The sequence below is a fragment of the Amia ocellicauda genome, chromosome 16 (genome assembly GCF_036373705.1).
Source record: "Amia ocellicauda isolate fAmiCal2 chromosome 16, fAmiCal2.hap1, whole genome shotgun sequence".
NCBI lineage: Eukaryota > Metazoa > Chordata > Actinopteri > Amiiformes > Amiidae > Amia > Amia ocellicauda.
The window spans coordinates 29,634,283-29,658,492 of record NC_089865.1 but is presented as its reverse complement, the minus strand read 5'-3'; the positions used below and the strand labels follow the sequence as shown (position 1 = coordinate 29,658,492).

The 24,210-nt window shown below is 39.9% G+C and overlaps 1 protein-coding gene across 4 annotated transcripts in view; it reads right to left on the bottom strand.

Moving 5' to 3' along the window:
* LOC136711897 (abl interactor 2) overlaps nt 1-24,210 on the bottom strand; it is a 97,463-nt gene that overhangs the window by 33,479 nt on the left and 39,774 nt on the right. For all 4 annotated transcript variants that reach the window (XM_066688479.1, XM_066688480.1, XM_066688481.1 and 1 more), the window contains exon 2: nt 5,115-5,282. In XM_066688479.1, coding sequence (XP_066544576.1) covers nt 5,115-5,282 — 168 coding nt within the window. The remainder of the gene's footprint in view (nt 1-5,114; nt 5,283-24,210) is intronic.

Below are 24,210 nucleotides of genomic sequence, written 5' to 3'. Positions count from 1 at the left end.
TTAATGACTTACTGCAAGGCTTCATAAAAGACATATCAAGCCTATAGGTATTTAAAGCTTAATCCATTCATTTAACCTTAATTAAAGTAGATTGATACCTTTAAGCCATGATCCTGGCCTGTCAATGAGGCCAAGCTCTGTATTGCCAAGGTAGAGTTTCCCTTGGTGTTGATAATGGCCAAGGAGTGCCATTGTAGTCTACGTATTTAATACATTTTTTGCACATTCAAGATGGCGCTGTATCGACCAGAGAGCAGTAAGAAAAAACATTCATGAAGTTGGATGTAATCCCCTTTGTTGTTCAAGCACCCAAACATTCCAAGTTAGGGGACCTTCACTGAGAGTGGGTTTCTTGTTTCCTCAGGAACTACATGTCATTCAATACCCTGCTATTCACCAAACTGACAGTTTATCCTGGATGTGTGACAGACAGATAGAAGGCTGGAGGATTTAATTTTTTTTTTTTCTTAACTTCTGCATTCCATGCTTCCTTAACACATCAACTCTTCCTTAAGGATTCCTTCATTGTGGATAATTGTGTTGGTCTTTTCCTAAGTTAACAGAATGAATTTTCCTTTCCAGTTTTGTTGCAGTTGCCCAATAATCAATGAAAGTAAGCCAAATTATTCAAACTGATGAATTAATTCAAATTGATATTTCCAGAACCCACTCACTGCAGTGGACAATGGTGGTAAGAGGTGTTAGTTGTAAACATGGGCTGTTATACAACTCCAGCACTCTGTCCTGAGAAGAACGAAACAAAATGTACATTGATCTGTCTTACCAGCATCTATCCGGTATCCTTCCTTGTATGTTTAAGTATCCTACAGGGGTGGTTCAAGGTTTTCAAGGGGGCAACTAAGAAATTAAAATATACACTCAAATGAAAGTATGAAGGTATACACTCAAAATAGCAAAGCTGCAATATTTTATATGTCTGGGCTAATTGCAAACAAATAATTAATTGGGATTCTTTTTGGCTTTCAAGTGTGAATCTTTACAGTGTAACGCATTACATAAAAAGACCCGACACCTTCGTTATAGCTATGCTGTTCGCACTGGGTCCTCGCAGTGTGAAAAGAAGTGGGTGGCTTTGCCGTGCCTGTTTTGGAGGATGCCTACGTGGGTCAAATGGGGAGGTGCAGCACTACATTTCTCTGGTGGTTGGGCCTAAATCTGCAAGTTCAAAGTTTCAGAGAATAATTTAAAGCAGCCGTAGCCATGTAGGTTTTCCCTTTAACAACTACAACAAAAAATACAATGAATCTAATTAAATCTACCATTAGATCAATGTACTTTGCAGGCATAGAAGATTAAGCTTCCCATCATTCTCTGCCTGGTTCTTTAGTTCCAGTGTCATTTGCGCGATGGAGAGAAGTATAATGAATATCACTTGCCAAAGCAATTTACACCATCCCAGCCCCGATTGAAGCAATGCGATTAGGGATAAATCTCAATTTAATTGACTTGTTTGTCAACAGCCCTTTCAACTTCAATTAAAGCCTTTTGCAAGTTGACAAGCTGCCTCACAAAACCTCCCTCGATGGCCAGCAAACATTGGTAGAGAATTTAAGACATATTTAAATTTCTTCAGATCAGGCCATGTGAAACATATCTGAGGCCCCAGATAATGACAGGAGCTCAATGCTAGGGAGAAGCCAGCTGTAAACTAAATACCGATACAGGATTTAATTAGTTTGGCTCCAGTGTATCACACCACATATAAACAGTGGCTGTCAGGTCTGAAATTCTTGACGTCAGACCAGTGGTATGGACTCACCCGCTGTCTCTCCACCTGGTCCTATAGGTCACGGATAACGAGGGCAGCAAAATCCAGTTGACGTTCTATGGCCAACTGCTTTAAAAGGGACGGTTCAGTGCACTCTGGTAAAGGCCGATTTGCAATTCTTTCAACTGCCTCTTCTCCCCACTCTACTTTGTTTAGACAGCCCTGCTCTATTTCCACTGCTTTATCTTTTTCTTCTCTGAAACAGACTACACCTACACACACAATCTACAAAGCTTAAGACAAAAAAAGCAGAGAGGAGGCATATTATACATAACTCTCCAAAATACATCTAAGAAATGATTCTACATTCAAGTGTGGTACCTTCCAGCTGGAGCCAGTTGGGTCAAGACATTTAAAAAATATGCGTAATTCCCTAATATTAATGTCCGCTTCACATGGCCAAACCCAAAAAGAAGAATCTGCATGGAATTTAGCACATAAGCTTTAGTCCAGCCCTGCGCTATTTGTGTCACTGCCAGATGTTGATCGATTGTAAAGGCACTGGCTTCATCTACATAGCGCTGGAGTCCGCAGAGTCAGCAGTTCATTTGCCATGCTACAGTCCACCCTAAACTGGGCCCAGAGGAGTATTCCTAGATCATTATACTGAATGAGCAATTGAAGCAGGGAAAGGACACAGAAGAGGCATAATGTTCGCCTTATAGCTCGTGACACGCTCCATACACAGATTATTTTAGTGTCATCATAAAAACACAGCCAATGTTTAAAATGCATCCTCGGCTTTCGATTTCGAGAAGGCAGGTGACTGCAGCCGTTAAGTTGATAGACTGTGCTTTTCATTACAAATGTGCTGCATTCATATGTTCTGCCTTTGTAAACTCGCATCGAACTGTATATTAACCAGGCTCAGTGCAAAGATGGGCTATAAATAACAATAAGAGGCCTAAGGTGTTGGCAGGCGATGAGAAGTGTGACAATCCTTGTTTTTCGGCGATTATGTTTTCAAGGGTACAGATATATCCTGCTCTTGCGAGGCTGCTTAAAGAAAATATTATCAACACAATCACCTTTGGTTATGGACACAATTAAAATGATCGATGTATGGTGGACTCCTGCAGACCTGTTGCTATTCACGCCAAAAGAGTTTCTCTTTCCTGCAGTCGAAACATGTATTTTCTATTCTATAATGGAAAGCCAGCTTCGGTGACGCTTATGGCGCTGCATGTCTTGATCGACACAGCCCACTGGAACATGTTACTCAGCTTGAAAGCTTTAGGGGGAGGAAGGCATTACTATACAGGACCACTACACGCCTGGCCTGGTCTTCCCAGGGCCTGATGCTCCTGCCGTGCGGTCAATGATACCATTCTGCCCCCGGGGGGAGATCACAACCGAACGCATTACACTTTCACACTCTGCCAAGCCCCAGCACACGTATCGTGACTACAGCACGTCCGATACAGGTTTTTTGGGTCCGGTACGGATACCGATAATTGGGAAGCTAAATTTCCCGATTAACGATATACCTGCTATTTACTTTTTTCTTTTTAGCATGCATAACAGATTTTTTCTATCATGGATCCCTCCAATCTCCGTCAGAGAAAAATTGTGTCAAATATGCACTGAAGGGAGGATTTTTTTACATTTTACATAATAAAAACTTAACATTAATTTTCATCATAAATAAACCACAAATCAAACAGTGTAAAAATGAATGAAGTTAGAATAAGGGAGAGTAAAGGAAAAATATAAAAATATGTATAGAACAAAGGAAGAGGTATATGAGCAATTTCACACAAATAGAAAAACATGCATTTTCTATACATTTGAGCAAATAATAGTGTTAAGTGATGGTCTATATTTACATTTTACATGTGTCAGATTCTCTCAGGTTCACAAGTCCTGCTCAGTGCTCAATAGTGCCGATCACACAGGGGCAGGTTATAGTGCAGGCAGCACAGTTGCATTTGTAAAAAAAAATATATTTAAAAATGTGAAACTTATTTAATACGCATGTTAAACGTATTACAATATGAATCACAGCCAAATAGTTTTTGAAATAGTTTTATAAATATCATGTATAGTTTCAGTTTTATCCAACATTGTCTGAGATGCGTTTTTCACTAATTTTGTTTAGATGTTTTACTGTGATCGGAGTGTGCTTGTCATTTGGAGATTTGTTTGCTGATCTTCAGCCAACATTTATGTTTTTTCTTTATTTTAATTGCTTTTGTGAATTTTGAAAAGCGATTTAATTAACTTTTCAGTAAAAATGTGCCTCTATGCCATTGTATAAGGTAATCTTCAGTCCTGATGAAAATAAACAATCAAAACCATGGATACTCAAATGCAGCACAGCTTTCTAAAACACTTTGTATTGGTTATGAGGATATTAGTAAAACACATGTTTATTGGTTTATGAGCCCTGTGTTTCTCAATTTTCTCAGTAGTGCGTGAGGCCGTTGAGCATGACAATCATTGGAGTCAGAAGCTTACAGCAGAAACTAAAGAACTGTCAAAAAAAAAATGGTAAAGAATTATGACTGTAAAACCAAATAAACATGTATATTTATTGTCTGAAGCCTGACTAAGGATTTTATGGTAATTAAAAAAAGTGAGAAAATATATCTGTGCCGATATTTTTGTAATAGGCCAATATCGGTCAATAATATCGGTGCTCGGATATATCTGTCAGGCCCTAATCGTGACTATTCCACGCTGTCATTCAATGCCGTTAAATACACAGTCAGGAGTTTTGCAACAGCAGCAGCTACAGCCTGTCACGACTTATTTGTATGTTTTACATTTCAGAAGAATGTATGTCTTTACTCACAAGGATACATTTTGGTAGAATTAAGGTACTGTAATTATGGTTATGAAAAGGTTTCTGAAGTGGATGGATATCTTTTGGTCACCGAGCACCACATGGCATCACTTATTGACTTGTTTTAATTAATATTCTTTTAAGCAGCATGTGTATTCAATTGGGATTCTTTCCTGTTTTTAAATGTGAATCTTGACACTGTAAATAAGGCACAAACTGACACCTTGGGACCTCTCAGTATGAAAAGCATTCCCTACATTACTGATGGATCATGCCTCAAATGTCAAAGTTGGCACTACTGAGCTGCTGTTGAAGCCATTTGATGTAGCAAAGCCTGTAAAATTGAATGCGTTTTCTTGATTATTCATTATTCATCAAAACCATTTAACAACTTTTAAACTGAATAGTAAAACAGCTTTATGTTGTGAGAACAATGTAAAACAACTGTTGCTATATGCACTACATAAAACCCTTTATTTTTTGCATACGCTTTCCATTTGTTTTACAAATAGAGCATTGTGCAAGATGTGGGAGCGATACCTGTGAGATGTGGTTGATGGAGGACTCCATACGTCGCAGCTGGGAGGCCTGGATATCCAGCATTTGGAGGACATTGTTGGCTAAGGTGTTGATCAGGTAGGCCACGCTAGCCAGGGACTGGGTTGTGTAGGCTTTGGTTTCTTCGAGGGCTCTGTGCTTGTCTACTGCCTGCAGAGAAGAAGGAAAGACATTGTAAGAATGTAAGGAATCCACAGAACCAAACTTAATCTATAAGATGTTTATTAGAAATGGTAATAAAATAGAGAAACAGGTGACTCCAAACCAAAAATAGATGCAGTCTTTTACAGGTTAAGAGCTCAAGACTAATAATTGAAATAATCAATGCATATTCATTAAATACTGATTAATATGCAAGTCTAACTTTATATTGGCTACTTAATAATCAATATAGACAGAGTAGATCACTGTCAGACCCATTCGGTGCAATTCCAGCACACCAGTTCTGTGACCTTGTGGACGACTCGTAAACAGGAAGGTTTGTTATCAATTTAACCATGTTTACTTCATCCCCTGAAAGTTTCAAGGCAAGGGACATTAAATGTTATGGGTCCGTCTTGCTACAGACACTACCGACTTCAAGACACAAAGAAAGGCCGATACACACAGGCCCTGTATGAGCCAAAATTAACACGCACACAGACGCATACAAAACACAAATATAGAGATCGTAAACTTAAGTAACAGCATGGTAGAAACACAGTCCTCTACTGTGAACAGCTATTAAATTACGTAATACACCTCTACCCAGCATAACGCAATCCGATAAATTCAAATTCATATAAAACAAAAATGGTTTGGAAAGCCAAAACACAAAGCTGAGTGCATTTAATGCGATGAGTTTGAATTGGGATAATTGTGGTTTCTTGTGCAATGAAGAGTGCGTTATCCAGGAAGTTGACAACGGAAAGCCAAAATGCAGAAAATGTCTACAATTTGGGAATCTCGCATTCCCTCTGGGGTTTTCCCAAAACTACAATCACTAATATTCTGCTGTATGGGGACTACTTTCATTCAAGTGTAGTGTTTTTTTTTTTTTTTTTTTTTTTAAACTGCAATGATTAAATTAAAACGAGACACTGACCATTTTCTGACTAAACAGTCCTCCTGAAGGGAAGCAACATGATATGGGTATTCACCTGCCACCTAGGGCAACTTTGCTTCTGTATAATGGCTGCAAGTAACCAACGCCCAACCCCACATCTGTCGCCTACTTATATGGTGTTTAGGTCACACAAGACAAGCAAAAGAAATTCTACAAAGCCCCCCCCTACTGCTACTACTTCAAACAAAATGAATGCAGTTCAATTACAAATCACAAACCCAGAGCAAAACTGACTAAGATGAATGGTGCCAAACCATTTCTGGGGTGAGAGGGGGACACAAAATGAAATTGAAGCTAAATAATAGAGGGCATCAGGGATGGCTGAGCAAAACACAAAGGTCATTTAAAACCTGGGGACTGAGATTAACTTTTGGCATGTATGTGTGTGTGTGTGTGCGCGAGAGATCTGAGTTTGTGATTAAATAAACGCCTCCTTTCTGACACGCTGCCATTCATCACTATACAACCCAGTATTGGAGAACGAAAAGCCCTTCAGAAAGCAATCAAATACATTTAATACTCCGAGTTCCTCATTATCAGCTTAGCTTCTCTCTAGTAGACTAATATCATCCACTCCCCCTCCCTTCCATGCTCAATCAAGTTCAATGAACCCTCCTAGCAGCAATCCCATTACCTAGATACCTCAACAGGTTTCGTAAAATTGCTTAAATTCTGAAAATAACCACAGAGTATTAAAGCAAATAACCAATTAATACGCACAAATGTCTTTACGTCAGTCGGCCGCTCTGAAGAGCCAAGTTTATTTCCCACTTCAAAATAATCTCAACAATTGAAAGGCCCCATGCTGAGCAGGATTACCGAGTAGCTCACTTTGACAGCTGAGGGGAGAATGCAGAAAATAGGTGCCGAGCCGATTCCAACGGACACGGGCAATTGCTGAGCTAAATGCATGTTATTTGGGGGGAGTAGTATTGGGCATAGACCTGTATATGGATTCGTCTGAAAAATACCATGATACTGAAGGCCTATATCAATGTTTTGCTCTATTGAAATGTGCCTGCAGCTTTTTGGGTGCCATTATTCTCCTAATGAACTTTTAAACTTGAAATAAACAAATAAATGGTCGCACCAGCAGCTGCATTAGCTTTAAAAAGTACCATACATGTTTAAGAATTCATCCGATTATAAGAAAGGATATTTTATAATTAAAGCACTGATGCAAGGTGTGGTTCTCTTTAAACCCAGATTTACGTGCACTGCATAATAGCATAAAACAATTTGCATAAAACACTTATTTGACCCACAGTCACTCAGCCCAGTACCCTGCATTCAGCTCTGAGTACTAAAGTCCTATCTGCTGGAAAATGGGCTACGCTGGCTCACCCCACTGACTGCATTTCTGTGGATCACGATTAACTCAGCATGGTCACATCTGTCAGCGCCTTTTGGAACCTAACCTATCCATTAAAAGACCCCATACGCTTCCTCCTTTTTAAATTAGTAACTTCTAACATCTAATTAGTGACATCTGAAGTCAATTAGCACCTTGGCTGATCAAAGGCTGTATTGAAAGTGAAGGGGACCAAGTTTTATTTCAGTATCTTTTGCATCACTTCATCCTGGGGACCATCTATCCAGATTTGTAAATCAAATAAATTAAAAGGTACATGAGTGAATTATACACACAGTACAACAATTCAGGTATTAAATTGCACTAACAAAAACATGCACTGGTGTGGATGCCACTGGACAGGTTTGGTAGGAAACAAACATGCACCTCATATAGGAACAAAAGAGCAGGAAGGGGGGGGATATATCTAGAAAGTATCATCAGGTCATCTGTAAAACAGCTGACCCTTTAAACCCTGTGGTGACTCTGAACGTGCCATTCGAATTACCAGGCTGCATGTGGAATTTCAGGGGCTCAGCAGTTCTTAAGCTGTATTGTTTCGACAGGGAAACACATGACCCAGAACCCCAGAGCATTTTAAATACCAGCCTTTGTCCAGCAGTACCAGGAGGGGATTCATACGAACTGTCCTCGCTCATCCTGGTTCTCTTTAGGAGGGAGGGTGGGCCAGGACAACACTCCCAATGTTATGACTGACAATTGGCATCTCTTCTTATCAGGCCATTGGCAGTTACTGCACAAAGGGTATACGCTCCATTTCGCTGCTTCCAGGCTGCTGTTTCAGAGGTATGATTAGGTGCAGCCCAACTGGATGTTCAAAGCACTACACTACCATGCTGAAAAGATTGTGTATCACTGAAAACACACAGCTCGTCTCGCCATTATACTGAAACAAATTGCACAAAAGCAAAATAAATGCCCCTTTGCCACCAAGTACCTAACACTTCAAAATGAACTGTAAACAACCTTGAGCACCAGCTTTCATTTGTACATCCCTGGAGACGTGGACACCTATAGAATAAATCAGTTACCCTAAAACCTGAGCAGAATTACAAACTGCTCATGGCTGAAATTATAATTAATCACAGGGTTTTTGTCTAATGGAAATGGTTAAGGTTTCTTTAACTCACTTTGCCATACAATGCTATTGTTGGATGATTTAGAAAGAACCTACATAGATTTAGGAACATGTCTACCTATATCAAGGGACTGTTGAATTGTCCATACCAATAATTTTGATAAATCGGAAACGTAGTAATGCAAAGTAATCTGTTGCACAAATAGTTAACTCTATCCTTGTTACTCCTGCCACTGCAAAATTAAACAAATATTAATTTGGTTGACTTGACCCAGCGGGGCAGAGTGAATGTTTGAATGATAATGTATTAGTTACGATTTCACCCTTTGAGTACAGCGAGTTATTACAGAGGGGGAAACAAATGTATACTTCTTCACACGGCTCATGCTTATACCACTAACCATATTAAGATTAACGGATTTAAAAAAAATTGAGTAAAACTTACAGCATCTGTTGCCTGTGAATCTAAACGGACACATTTAAAAAAATATTTCTGCTTTCTAAAATTGGCATAGCCATGCATCTTGCATATAAATCCCTTCAGCGGACAGCAGTCACTATTAGTGAAGAGTGAATGAAATTAAGGATTTGTCATACTTCGTCTGATTGCAGTTTATAAACGTACGCAACTAGACGGCAGGTTTGTCTTGATCAAGAGATGTACACTGGAGCGTTTCAATTAAGTGAAAACCGCTAATAGCATTTTAGTACAAATGTCTCCCTTCAGAGTCAAGGGTTGTTTGTTTCAAGAGCCAGACAGGAAGTGATACAAGCGAGCTGAACCTATCCCCAAGGATCTGCAGAACATGAAAACCTGCTCCAGTAACCAGGGCTATGAGGGCAAGTGAAGAAACTGGATCCGTTTTATTTTAGGTAGTGTTGGTGAAAAAATATTGACAATGCATTCTGGGAATTTTAAGACACTTGAAGAAATAAAAAGGCAGATTCTCTAAACCAGCGATGATCTATGCTAATTATTGAAATCTAATGTAAAAATATAGATAGGCTAATTTGAGAGAAACTGGTTATTGAAATCATTGGGGAGGGGTCTCGATGTTTTGGGGGACTGCCGATGGGTGGAGTCTGTGTGAGCCAATAGGAGTCTCCGCTGTGTAATGGTTTAGACTCATATAATATAGTTTCATGCAACCAGCCCCTGATGTCAGTAAGGGTTTCAGATAATCATGCAACCACAACAACAACCTCCATGAGAAAATGGTGCCTGGAAGACAGAGTGTTAGTAGCAAGCTGCACTCGTTCCCCCTACAGAGCTACAGATCTGTGAGAAGATGTGTGTATGTATATATAGAAAGGGAAGAAAGGGACATTGAAGTGGGGGAAAAAAATACAAAGCTGTCATGTGCCCTATAATATTTTAAGTATTTAACAATTAGAGATGTGCCAAGTAAAATCAGTCACATTTCAAATGGAGAAAATGTTCAGTTTCAAATGTCAGCCTTGCATGGAAAGGTCTGTTTTAGGACCTCTGCTGTATCCAGCATTCGAGTGAGTCAGAAACAGCATCTGGGTTCCAACCGCATACTATTTTTAAACATAGAGCGAAAAAACGAAGTGTGTTCGTGTGGCTAATTCATTACAGCTGTGCAAATGGAAAAAAAAAACAAGGTACCAGGAGGCAACTGTCATAGTCCTGCTAGGTTTCTGCTAATTTTGTATTTCATTTCCTCTAGATGTACTAAAATCACTCCCCCCCCCCCCCCCCAGGCTTGTTTCATAAACCTTAGTACATACACACCAAAACATTTTACAGGCTTGACAAGGAAATGTATCCCAATTTACCAGACCTATGTATGGATCATATATGTAATGCAAAGCTCTTAAGGGTTAAATTACATAGACAACCTTACAGTTCAGTCCTTTCCCAGATGAAGTCATGTCAGCTGTATTATTTTCAAAATTAACAAAGGAAACATTTGTATTTATTTGTTTTATGTTGCCATGCAATTAGCCGTTGGACTGATGTAACTTTAGCAGATCCTGTTGTCCACAATGACTCACCCTGAACAGTATTTTTATTTTTCATTTTCCTCAGATTGAGACAAACCGTAAAAATATCCCCTTCTGTGTCATTAAAAACACAAGAGTATTGCACTGGTGCACGTGGAGTTTAAAAACTGCTAGTTGCTGAAGCTGAAGCTGAAGGATGTGGACTTCGTTTGGTATTGAGATGGAATCAAACCGTGTGACAGGGAAACAGCCAGAGGCAGAGGGAATACAATTATTGTACATATTATTTTTCTCTTTCTTGTGGGGGTGGTAAAAAGCAGTGGGCGCTTTTGGCTTGGTGGATAAGGTCACAGCAGGCTCCCAAGAGGGTCATCGCAAGTGGAAGGCACAGGGGCTTGCCAGTTTTTCTTTCCAAAAATGCATTAAAATTACACACACACACAAAACTATCCTGAAGGCAAAAATATGCAAAAACACCACCCCTCTCCCACAAATGGACACAGAGACAACACAGAGGAGTATCTCCACCGCCCACCCACCCACCCGCATCTACTGAACCAGGCAGACACCCACACAGCCTCATTTAAACGGTGACTGAGGAGCTTGGCTGGGATGACAAACGACTCCCTGGGGGAGGTGCACGCTCTGATGGAACCCATGACACCTCCTAACAACCTGCCCATAAGGAGGTGGAGAGCTAGACTGATGTGCTCATTAGCCATCTGAAAACAAGGCCAGGCACCTTCAATCTCCCTCGCCTCACACATGCAGATCGGAGTGTGACAGGCGAAACATCCATGACACACACCAGGGATCTGCGTGCCCAGAATGTCAGGGTTCAATTCAATTATTAATTAAAACAGTCAATATTAGTAATATGAATCTGGAATTGGACATTTTGAAAGCAACCAAATTAATGACTTCCATTTAAAATCCAATGAATTCCACCTGATTTCCTCAGAAAACTCAGGGAGAAACCAAAACTTACAATGTCAACATCAAATTATAAAATGTACAATGTAGGCTAAAGGCTATGGTTTAATTTTAAGCATGACTTCCATTCGCAAAGCTTTGTGCATTTCGTGAGTTTAAGCACCCTAGAAAAATTCAAGTGAACACATTTGCATTTCCATAACACATTTGCCAAAAAAACAACAGGTGACTGATGAGCACATTGAAAGCTGAGCTGCCACTAATAAAAAGAGTAATGATTCACTGATAATCATTTCTGCTGATGAAATTCTGAATGTCCTCCTGTCAATTAGTATGACACTACACAAGTAGAAACCTTGCTCTTGGCATTTTGGCTTATATCCATATCTGCTAATGTGGACTCTGGAGATGGGTCAGGCAGTTCTGATAGGAATTCAATTCTTGAATCGGACTTAGAATTGGCATCTGAGAAACAGGACTGACCCCAATTCTAGTGTGTGTAACAACGCCCCCTCTATCACGATTATGTTTCAGTCCAATGAAACGCTATACATTGCTGGCATCAATCTTGTCAAATTCCCTGGTGGTCAGTCTGAAGTGAGAGACTGAGTGTTGCCCTGTCTGAGCTGTTCCTCACACCTCTACCAACAAGCTCCTGGGCTTTTGATCCGATTCCGATTCACCTGCTCATAACAGAAAATGACAATGATGGAAAACAAAACTTGCTTCGTCCTGCCCGGCTGATCTACGCTGGTTCCCAAAGGGAAGCTTCATTGATCGTGTTGAGCCCCCTAAGGACAAAAACATCCCTTCCCCCCCAACCCCCCGCCCTTCTCCACTGGCTTTTCACAAGCAGATACCCAAGTCCGAGAAACAATTATGGTGGCTGAGAACAGGCCTTGTGACTCGCGAGACAGTATCTTGTGGGAATTACCAAAGTGGATTGATTTATTCCATGCATGCTCAGATTCCTGTAGAGTAAGAGGAAAAAGGTCTGGAAGCTCATCAATAGGAATCCCATTATTGTAATACTTCCTTTCCACGGCCCGATTCATTATAATTCATTTGAAATTAGGTGTCAGAAGCAGTTGATTTGTGAAACCATCCCTCACACCCCTATCTTTCCCATGCAATCACATTGATAGTACCACCACCTAACTAGTGTTAAGCAAAAGCACTTATTTTACGCTGAAGAGACAAGAGGGCAGCAGTTTATCATTAATTGCACATCCCACGGTGTAGAGCTTATCTTTCAACAGCAGGAAATCAAGATACAAATTGCAATTCATTAAAAAGTAAAGAGTATTTTGGATAATACCGGAACGCTCACCTTCAAGCAAACGAAGTTGAGAGTGAAGGAAAAATCACATTCTGGACAAATCCGTGCAATACTGAGGCAATTTTAAACAGATTACATGTTAATCAATGGGCATGAGAACAGTGCTGATCCAATAAGATAATTACAGCGAGATAGCACTTAGGAAGAGAGCGCGCTCACTGGAATACCAATGAGTAAACCGAAGGCTTACTGCAGAAACCAATCTGGCTGCTACATGTATAACAGCGAAGATCTGAGCTACAGACACCATTGAATTAAACATGGGAGTCTTACGTTGGATCTACTCCCTAAGCAACACATCCCCATTTAGACATATGGTCGAAGCAACTTGCAGATCTCGGAGTTGAGTTCTACCTAACAAACCTGGCTACAAATCCAGATCTGGGCACCACACTTCCAAGAAAAATATCGCTGCTCTAGAGGCAGTTCAGAGGAGAGCAACCAGACTTATTCCAGGTCTGAAGGGAATGTCCTACTGAGAGACTGAGGAACTGAACCTTTCCACCCTGGAACAGAGGAGACTACGTGGGGACTTGATTCAAGTCTTCAAAATCATGAAAGGCACCGACCACATCAAACCAGAGGAGCTTTTTCAGATCAGCAGGGACACACACACCCGGGGACACAAATGGAAATTGAGCTTCAAGGCATTCAAGACACAAGACAGGAGACACTTCTTCATACAGAGAGGCGTCACAATTTGAACAAACTCCTCAGCGATATGGCTGAAGCTGAAAACTTGGAAACATTCAAAAATAGACTGGAAAGGATAATTGGATCACTAAGTTACTATTAATGGACACCAAAGGAGCAGCATGGGTTGAATGGGCTCACGTCGATTGTAAACTTTCTTATGTTCTTATGGGGTGTACATGTCTACCATTCCCAGAGACAGCACACTAAGCTATGTTGCTAAGCTGTGCCATGGCCCGTCACCTGTGATTAAGGTGGCATGATCTGAAGACCAGCTGGGGCAGGGGTTGCCTTAGTACTTTAGAGTTTTTGAAGAGAATATCAGGTTAGACAACAGATTATACTGGAGTCCCAAACATGACTAAACCTTTGTTTAAAAATAAATTATAGTGGAAAAACATGGGCATAACTCACCTCTGAGTCATACAAAACGTTTTCCTAGGAGGGAAGTTTGCCTTCTGTTTGTGTCTTATGAAACGATGCAAAATCTGCAATTTGGAAAAATAACTGGTGATCGCACAGTACTTTGCACAACAGCTGTTATCCTGGTACCATGAGTAAATCCAAAAACAGCTAATAAAAACCCACCTTAATAAGGAGTTATTGTCTGTTTTAGGACAACTTTAAAATTCATGCAGTGGTCAGACAGGTGAGTGGTGTACGGTTGAAAATAAAAAACAGTGTTGCAGCGAAATGCAGTCTCCTGTGAGCTAGAATGTGGTGGCCATTTCTTGTTAAGTCGATTCTTTACAGAGGAGCTTTATCCAAGAACTTCACTGGGATGAAAAAACAGCATTAATATTACATTTTGTTATTATTAAATAAAGGTGACAGACACCTTGATTCAAGGCAACACAGGCTGCCGGAATACAATATAAAGCAATACTACATTTGCAACGTTATACAATACAACACAAAGGCTTCAGAAAGGATGCAAAGAATAATATAGTAATAAAAGTAGGGGAATAATAAAAAGTGGATGAACCACAGAAAAAGAAAGGCGTGTTATTATTCAATAAACCTTGCGTTGAAAAACCTCTGGAGGAGCCTAAAACGTATTTCTGATAGTTCCCCCCATTTTCCTGCTGTGCTTTTTAAAAACCCATTTGGAGAGAAATAAATCATAAAGGTTGACAGTGAGAACATTTTTCTTAACAGGGATATAAAACCATGAACCACGTTCTACTTTCACCTCTAGAAAGATAGTGACAAATAATCCCAAAGGCCAAAAAATGTGGTTGCATGTATTCAGCCTGCCATGAAACATCAAGCCCACTGTTAGCATTGTGTTCTAATTAAAATTGAACTGGGATGTAATGGATTTACTTTCTGTAATAATCACTTCTGCTTAAAAGTCATTATATCTCCAAACAAACAAGCCTGCACCAACAATTTGGTTTCATTCATCACATTCTGCATTTATACGGGCTGCAGTGCCTTGTTAGTATATATAACCGCTCGTGCTCAACACGAGTCCACCAAGTCAATAACAGAAGCAAGCTGTGACCGTTGGAAGGAGGGGGATCAAGCCATCGGAATGCTTAAAATCGTGCTCCTCATCTCTGAACTCTCCACAGCTGGGAAACATTAGACTCTCCAGTACTCAAGCATGAAATGAAGGAATTTGTCAATATCTCAAAGACCTTGTACTACAAGAGAGACTTCGCCGTGACTTGGTAGTCCCTTTCTTGAATCGGGTTGCTCTTCTGTGGAAGCGCAAAACCTTTCCAATTCTTTGTGTAATATGATCGTCTTGACCAGAGAATCAGGAAGGCAGACCTCAATTAGCAGGCTCTCCAGTCGCTTCACTAGTGAGGCACTGGGGATATAAATTATTCAAGCAGTGCGCTACGATTTAAAGAGCATCGCAGCCATTCTGCTCCAGCACAGCATATGATATTCAATGTGCTTCCCTGCACGATCTGGACACGAGCCAAAGTTTTGGTTTACGGTTCATCCTGACCCCGGCACAACTACAACGAATCGTTTTCCTCAGATTTTGTTAAACAATCTGTTATCTTTTAAGCTTTCTCTACATCTACCTTTGTTTGCGTTGGGGTGGAGAGTTAAAATTGTCTGAAAACATGTTTTTCACTATCGGAATCAGAACAGATGTGTTTCTCACCTTGTGATGGCACCTCATCTATTTCTCACTCCTTGGAGTGACTTGTTAACTTCAAATTATAAATATAAATGTGTTAGCAATCTGTATACAATCTGGAGGTAAAGTTTTACTTTCAAATATTCAAATGAGTGTGTGACAAAACAAACAAGACATGAAATGAAAAATCAATTAAATCAATTAAGGACACTGTGTGCATACTATTTCCCCAAACATGTTTACTGGATGGGATTCTCATGATATTTTTGTCTTCCTGCATTCATACTGAAAAGCTTGCATTAAAAAGTGTGTGCCAGTCATCAAACTCTGATTAATACAAGACTCAACATTACTTTTATATCAGTTCACCTGGAGAGAATGTGACGCACGTCTACAAGAAGCAACAGTGTATTCATGTTGCATATTATTCTCTAATCAAAAGTGAGACTGGTTTTCCTTAAAACAGAGAAAGGACCCTATATCAAGACTTCAGCTCCTGCAATTAAAACGGTGACGTGCCTTCAAAATCTTCAATTAAACAGTTAAACTAAACAAGTAAAATAAACAAACATAACTCAAAAAAGGATTAATTTGGCAGAGCTGGATTGAAGATTTCCTTTTATTTCTGTGATCTACTTCAATGACCAGAGGTCCGGAATTTAATCAATTGCAGCCATAAAGTGTTAGCAATCAATTAGCAATGCTGATTATGGCACTGTTTTATAGCATTTAATTGCAATCCACATCTGTGCATCATTAATTTGTAACCGATCAAGAGCTGCTTAAAACAGATTTAAGAGAAATTTTGTAAACCAGTTTGAGACAACGTACATATTTTGAAAACAAGGAATGGTGGTAGATATAAAACAGAGCTAATTAGAAAAAGTTAAATTAAGGCCTCTTAATTCCAAACAATTAAGCGTTTGGTTGGAATGAAAACTGAGACACAGTGGGTCTCCTAGGACCAAGATTAGAAAACCCTGCCGTAGGCTAGAATGTGTGTGTGTGTAAATCAGATAATGAAAGGAAGAAGCAGTAGACACTAAATAAAATAAAATCTAAGAAGCCTGGTCCTCCGCCTCCACCCATCCCCACTATAGCACGTAATCGCAGCTATTTAATTTTTTTTTTAAGATTGCGACACACAGCCGCTGTACAAAAACGTGTCTAAGAAAGGGGATGGAAATGCGAGAGAGGAAATTGATTGTAGAGACCATGTAGGAGACAATGTGTGAGCTGTAATTAGGCACATGAGAAAGAGGCAGAGAGATAAGAAGGGGATTTTAAAGGAATAGTGTAAGAAAGGGTTCCAGATTAACAAGATTCCAAATATTAAAATAAAATGAATACTGATGCAGTTTTCCCAAAAATATTATGCAAAGGCAGAAAGAAAAGTAATACAGGGAATATGGATTACTACACATTGCAAATAATTAATTAAAACAGAACTGATTAAATGCATATTACATCAACTCAAAATAGATTGCAGTTTCAGTTACACAGACAAAATCCTAAGGCTTAAACCTTTACAAAGCAACAAAATAAAAAAATCCTCTACAGCCTAAAAATAGAGATACGACAGAACTAATGTCATAGGATTGATTCATGGTGTCAATGTGACGCAGCGCATATCATGCGATCTCCACGTGTTCATGTTTTATGCATGTTTAATCTAATACAATTACTTAAGCAACAGAACAATTACCTCAAGGGCAAATTGAAAAAATAATAATGGCAAGGCAAACTACATTTGGAGGTTAATTAAAAAATAAACAGCACTGATGATTGGAAATGTCAATGTGCAACAAAATAAAAACATTAAAAAAAAAAAACTTTGCTAATAGTTATGTACTTCAAATGAAGTCTCAAAACACAGGAGGGAATTGGGGTTGTGTGTTCAGTTCAAAGCTCAAATTGAAGACTACACACAGACACTCCAACAACAGCACATTGCAGCTCAAGTCGGTATAAAAACACCAGCCCCATGCCCCAATATGGGCTGGAAATTTTGAATCCCTTGTGGATTGTTAAATGGAATCACTGGTTTGAAGTGAAAGGAGACCTTGGTTTACCACCGTGTCTAAAACACTGGCCCCATTAGAGGGCAGATAAAGCGAAGGGTACAGAGCATTGTATGTCTTAGGAGAGTAAAAAGAGTAATAAAACGTCAAGTAAGGAAAGAGAACGTGCCATTTCATCACTCCAATCCTGTTTCTCTCTCCGATGTCTGCGTGGAAGGCCAGCGACAGGGCAATTCTGTGGCGTCTTGGCTGAAAGCAAACCGAAGTAACCTCTGAATGTATATATTTGACTATATTATATAGGAGCACTGTTTAATGATCTTGACAAGATGCACACTATGGGTTTAGCTTGGACTCGGCAACAGAGCAAATGCACACTTACACAAGTCCTCAGCCTTGCTCAGAAGAGGCTGTGAATAAGTCATGGCTGTTTGCTCAAAACAAACTCACATGCCTGAGTCTCAGCCGATAATGGATGAATTCTCCATTACACCGCCTCTGTCATTAATTCCACCCCATATTTATTTGGGGACCCTGATGCTCATTTTAAATTAGATTTTTTCAAATGCATCGTGATACAGCTCTACAAAAGTTTATTTGAAAGAATAAAAACAATACACTTGAATAAATGTGTGTTAAGGTTGTGTATGGAGCACAATGCAAATATCAAATTCTAGATCTCTTAATGAATCTGGCAAACACATTACAGATTAAGGGCTCAAGCCTCTCTGAAAGAGTGCTTACTACTCACTTCTGTTAACTAGTTGAATCCAGATAGGTCAGTTATGAAGCCAACACCCTTGCACACACCCAGTGAGAAACACACACACACCCTGGTCGCACACCATTTTACTGCACCCATTCTTGTCCTTTCTATGCCTTATCGTGTCAGTTTAATTTAAGGATATTTACCGACTGTGATGGACTAAATACCTGCACAGTAGGTATGTATAATCATGTTTGCGTTAATAAGGTAATTGCAAATCCATGACCATGGTAACTGAAGTACTGGAGTCACACTTTGCAATATGTACATTTTAAAAGGGCCTCAATGTGAATTTTGGCTGTTCTCTAGATGTACAATAATCAGACTAATTTAATCTTTGGCTGGCAGGTGTCCCGTGAAACATGAATCCTACAGAAAAATAAATAAATGACTGTATGCAACAGCTCATGCCAGTCAAGGAAAATACTGTTAATGAATATTTGAACTTCTTTTGCTTATGTTTTATTAATATGCCAGCATGCATTATTCAAATATCTTCAGATAACAAAACAAACAAAAAAAAAAAAAATCTGAAAATAACCATTTAAAGGGAGATTAACCTAGCTCTAAAATACATTGATCTAAATGATCCTAATTGCTTTTATTTTTGGAGAAATCTGCTTCATTTTTGTAATTGCCTACTTACCTGATACGCATGTAGCACAAATAACAGAGTTGCTGCTCCATAATTAGAGCATCTGCTCATGTAGACGTGCCTCTCGCCCCATAGGGATGGCACTGCACAGTCATAGCAGAGCTGGTATTAATCAGTCCGATCAGTGCACATCATCACAAAGGTGTGGATGGCATACTAACACACACTACTGAGACGTGCTGGACTCGGCTGGGGAGCCGCCGCATACAATCTCCATCAGTGCTTAATTTGATGTCAGATTATCGCAACCCGGTGGCCCATTATTCAGCTCAGGGGCAATTGTCACCATGATGTAGTAAGGGATGATTTAGACACTACATCAGTGGAATTTGGGCTTGGTTTGGGAGATCCTCTGATGAAGCCGTGAGAGTAAATGTGCTGAACTAAGTCTGTGCTCCAGGGATCAGACTATGCTATATTGGTCAACCAGATTTTGCTACAATACCATATACCACAATCGTTGTATTTTAAAACCAAAATGCATAGGCCTAAAAACACAGAATTAATGGCCACAACAGCTGCAGACATCCAATTTAACCAGAAGGTATTGAAACCCACCCCCTTTTTGGAGGGCTGTCAGGACAAAATAAACATTCACAACTGAAACTCAATAAAATACACCTGAAAGACATGGGGGGGTGAGGGAGGAGTGCAATCCTTGGAAGTGCTCAGGATTGGTAGTAAATCTGTCTGGTTTGCGGTAAGTGTGTGTGTGCGTGCGTCTTGCCCAGCTAACCCTACTATCTCCTCTAAACATACATCTGCACAGAGCAGCCGCCAAGTTTGTGACTGCCAAAGCGCCCACCAAAAAAAAAAAAAAAAACTCACCTACTGAGTCACTTTAATGGTAGATTGGAAAAGTTTGTGTTTAGCAATATAGCCAATTTGCTTTCTGGACAATTTTAACTTCAAGCAGGCAGCGTCCTGGGTTGTTGTGCGAAAATCACCACTTCAAGTTCACTGAAATGACTGAAACCAAGGACAGAGCTGCAATTTGTTCTGGTAAAGGATTAAATGTTGCTCCTAGATTGACTCACAAAAAAAACTGTAGGCTTTATTGCATGTCTGTAGTCAATAAACCTTTACCTCTATCACTGTGAGTAACTTTCTGCCTTTCTGAATCAAAATATGACTGGCAATTATGGTAACTGTCCAAAAACCCCAGAACCTATACAATTATAGTGCAATTCAATTCAGCGCATGTGTCACAGTACAAAAATATGATACCTTCCCCATACAGCTATTCTTGATATACTGATTTAGTGGTATAAAAAAAATGCTGGATTTAAAATAATGCCCTGGGATAAACTATATAGAAAAATATAACTTCTGGAGTGTATATTGTACAAGGCCATAACCAAGATGAACTGCATCTTGCCTTTGTTACTCTCGCTCTCTCACGCTTGCAGTCTGCTCAGGGTCTGTCAAAGTAGGGAGTGAAGCTTTATTAACGGTGACCTAGTTGGAAGACTTTGCGTTTTATTAGTTTGTTTTTTGCCTGCAGTAATAAGTCAAGCTTAATAAATATAACTGTGCAAAAACCACAGTGTTGCCAGTTTTCAATAAACACAAAGCACTCCCATCTTGCTTACACAACTACTAAAATATATTTGTATGCAGTCTTTAAAATAGGCTAGCCATTTTACTCACCTATTACATTGTATTCATTCTTCAGAGGATAATTCTACAGAAATTGTATGTTATTTAAACATGGACAAGTGTTTCAGAAACATTCATCTCTACTTCTGCACATTTAATATAAATTAGTCTGTGTAGACCTTTCCCTTGCTTTATTCCACACACACACACACTCCTAAAATACATATTGTACTTGCTTGGACACTATCTGTGAGAGAACGGATTATTTTGGGGGATACAGGATCCTTTGAATAAATAAACGTCAATTGTTTGTGCAGGATTACATACGGAGGAGATAAAGAGGCAAGATACACGATGTGAGAGAATGCAGAGATGGGAGTGAGTTTAGCAAGAATATGAGCCGATTTCTCTGATGAAAACCCACTACAGCATCCCTCTGGGGAATTTCTCCTTATTATAGCTCAGAATAAGAATAGAAAAAGCACAATAAATACAGTAGAGATTTTGCTGCTTTTGATAACCAGATTCACAAAAAACACTTTCACAAAGAATTAATCATAATTACAATATGAAGCAGAGAGGACTAATGCTTCATATTTTGCAGTTGGAGGCCAATTAAATTCCCACAGTGCTGGGAGTACAGGCCGATGTAGCCATGAACCCTCAACCTGGAGAACTGACAGTGCTTGATTTGAGCTCGGCAGCGATCTGATTTTATTCAGCATTCTCATCTGGTGGTATTAAGTTTGCCGAGGCTTTCAAAGCGTGTCCAAGGAGGCCTGCATTGATCCCCGGTGCACTTCCAGACTGCCAACTGAAAATTACTCATCCAAAACCCTTATGCATCGCCCCTTTTTTCTTGCACTTGAGGAGAAAAAGCTGGCCTCATCTGCAGTCAAGGGTTGTGCACCACTGGGCCACTGAAACGCCAGAGAGCAGAGCTCGCTCTGAGAAAAGCTGTTGAGGATCGGCTCGATTCGCTGTGCATCGCAGGGGAGACATGCAGGTCTCCATTTGCATTGCCACGACAAACAGGTGTCGGCAGCTGCAGCCAGTGCTATGAAGCCAAACTGCCAGAAGACTCTGCTTCCATTGTGAAAACATCTGCAGAGCTACATATGTGAGGCTAACATAACATTACATAGACTGCTGTTCAACTGCCTCAGTACAGAGCTTGTTGAATGAGAAACGGATCAAATGGGTCTGAGCAGATGCATGCATTATTTATGGAACGTGTATAGGTCAGGAATAAGACAAAAGGTAACAACTGAAGAATCAAAGACCTGTTGGCAAATACTGAGGACAATTCTTGCTTCGTAGGCATACAAGGTATTCTTGGAGGGATATCAGGAGCCGTGGTTGCTGTCCTTCAGAGCAGATTCAGCTTCCAACAATGGATACCATACTCGGCTGAATGATCAACATCCAGCTGTGAAACGATAGACACCAAACATCTATAAGTATTCCCTTTGTAACAGGCCTATAGGTTTTGTTGGGGAAATAAGTGGAGCTTACAACTCTATTTAAATGTGAAAACAACGTGCGTGTATGAGTTTTTATTCGATTAAAACCGTGAAAGGCAGAGACTGCAAATTAGATGACAAAATGCTGTCGGGCATTTTGGATTCTCTTTCATGCATATTTACACAGCTGCTAAGTTACAGTTCTTCACGTTATACAAATGTTTACAAGAAGAAAGCAATACAGCAAAAATTTGAAATATTAAGTAGAAGATAAAGTTGTTGTTTTTCCACAGGGTTTTCAGTAAAGGTTGTCAACAAGAGGGTGAAGCTTTTAATTGAACGTGGTTGTACTTCACATCAGTACCAAAGCAACTGGTTGCCATTTAGGTTGATAACCAATCAGCAGCATTCTTTAATATGGTCTTTCATTTCTTCCATTTCCCCCCCATGAAGAAAATGCAACCCTTCATTTGCATTAGAAAATCTACTTAAACTGCTGTGCACAAAATACCAGTGGTTGCTTTGCATGCATTATTATTAAACACTTTTTGAAAAGGCGTACACCAAAATGCAGGGGAAAACTGGAAATCTCCAGGCATGTGATGGAAGGCAACTCGATTCTCTGAGCAGACTAGATAGCAGGCATTTGTTATTTGACTCTTCCTTCATCAAGTCACATCACAAAGAACAAAGGCAGATCTCTTTACAGCCCCAGGCATACCCTGACAAAACCCTATTCTTTGTAAGGCTGAGTCCTTGGATGGGGAAGGAGTACGCTGTCTGACTACAGCCAAGCCGAAATGTATACGCCTGTTTACATACTGCAGCTCAAATATAGAGCAAATTTGTCACATTTGTAAAATTAACAGATATACAGTGTTGTATTATACGCTTTGTAAAGATAAAACTGAAGCAGCACTGAACTCTGAAATCCATTAGAGACCCTAAGCAATAACTGACCTACAGCTACAGGCACTGGAATTTGGTGACAAGATGTTTAAACCTTTAACCATGTTATGAATTCTGAATTGTTCCAAATTGATTGACACTACTCTTCTACTCCACCACTATAGACAAGGTCATACTCTTGATCCTTTCTATTCAGACCATCAGCACGCCTTAAGACTCAATTTCTCCACATTCCTCAGCAGGTCTTTCCGTCAGTGCGTGGGGGGGATTTTCCAGAGCCCAGCGGCTTTACCAGACGCGCTAGGAAATTGAATCTCACAGCCGTGGGATCTGAACTGGTTTAATGTGCATTGGAGGGCCAGGATGGCTTGGAATATGAGCGTGGCTCCTGCAAAGGCCGATCACACCAATTCGAACTATGGCAACAGTGATTATACAACAGCGACATAAAACTAAAAAGTGCACTGACAATTCGTCATAATGACAGTCTGCTTGAAAATTAAAGGTTAAGCGAGTCATCAGGGACACAATTACATATGTATGAGGTGTTGTTTTGTGTGGTTTTCTTTTAGTTTGACATGTAGCTGGCGCAGATGACAGCCACTTGCTTGATTCGACTTTCAACAACCCAATTCTCTCAAACAGGCTGCCATTTATACAGGGCTTAACCATCATGCTCAACTTTAGCATTTTATACTTATTGTGTCTGCATCAATATTTGTTTATTTGCTATTGGAGACCCTGACATCAGAGGATGCAAAGGGTCTGAAGACTGTGCAAAGCCAGACATGTTTCCGGTGCAATCCTTTGGATTTCTAAACTAGGCATATAAAGTTAATAAAGCAAAGAACTCAAACTGTCACGCATGGGTAACTAATTGGATTATCTCACTGCCTGGATGCTTGGTTAAACAGGTCAGTGACTCACAGTGGGGTCAGTCATTTAGACCATCCTGTGGCTCCCCAGATCTTCTCAATACATTCGTTTCAGAGGTCACTTCATTTACGCACACCAATTGTTAAAATCTTCCCAGTTCTGAAAGCTCTTGCCAAGGAGCAGTGGTTGGGCTAAATCAC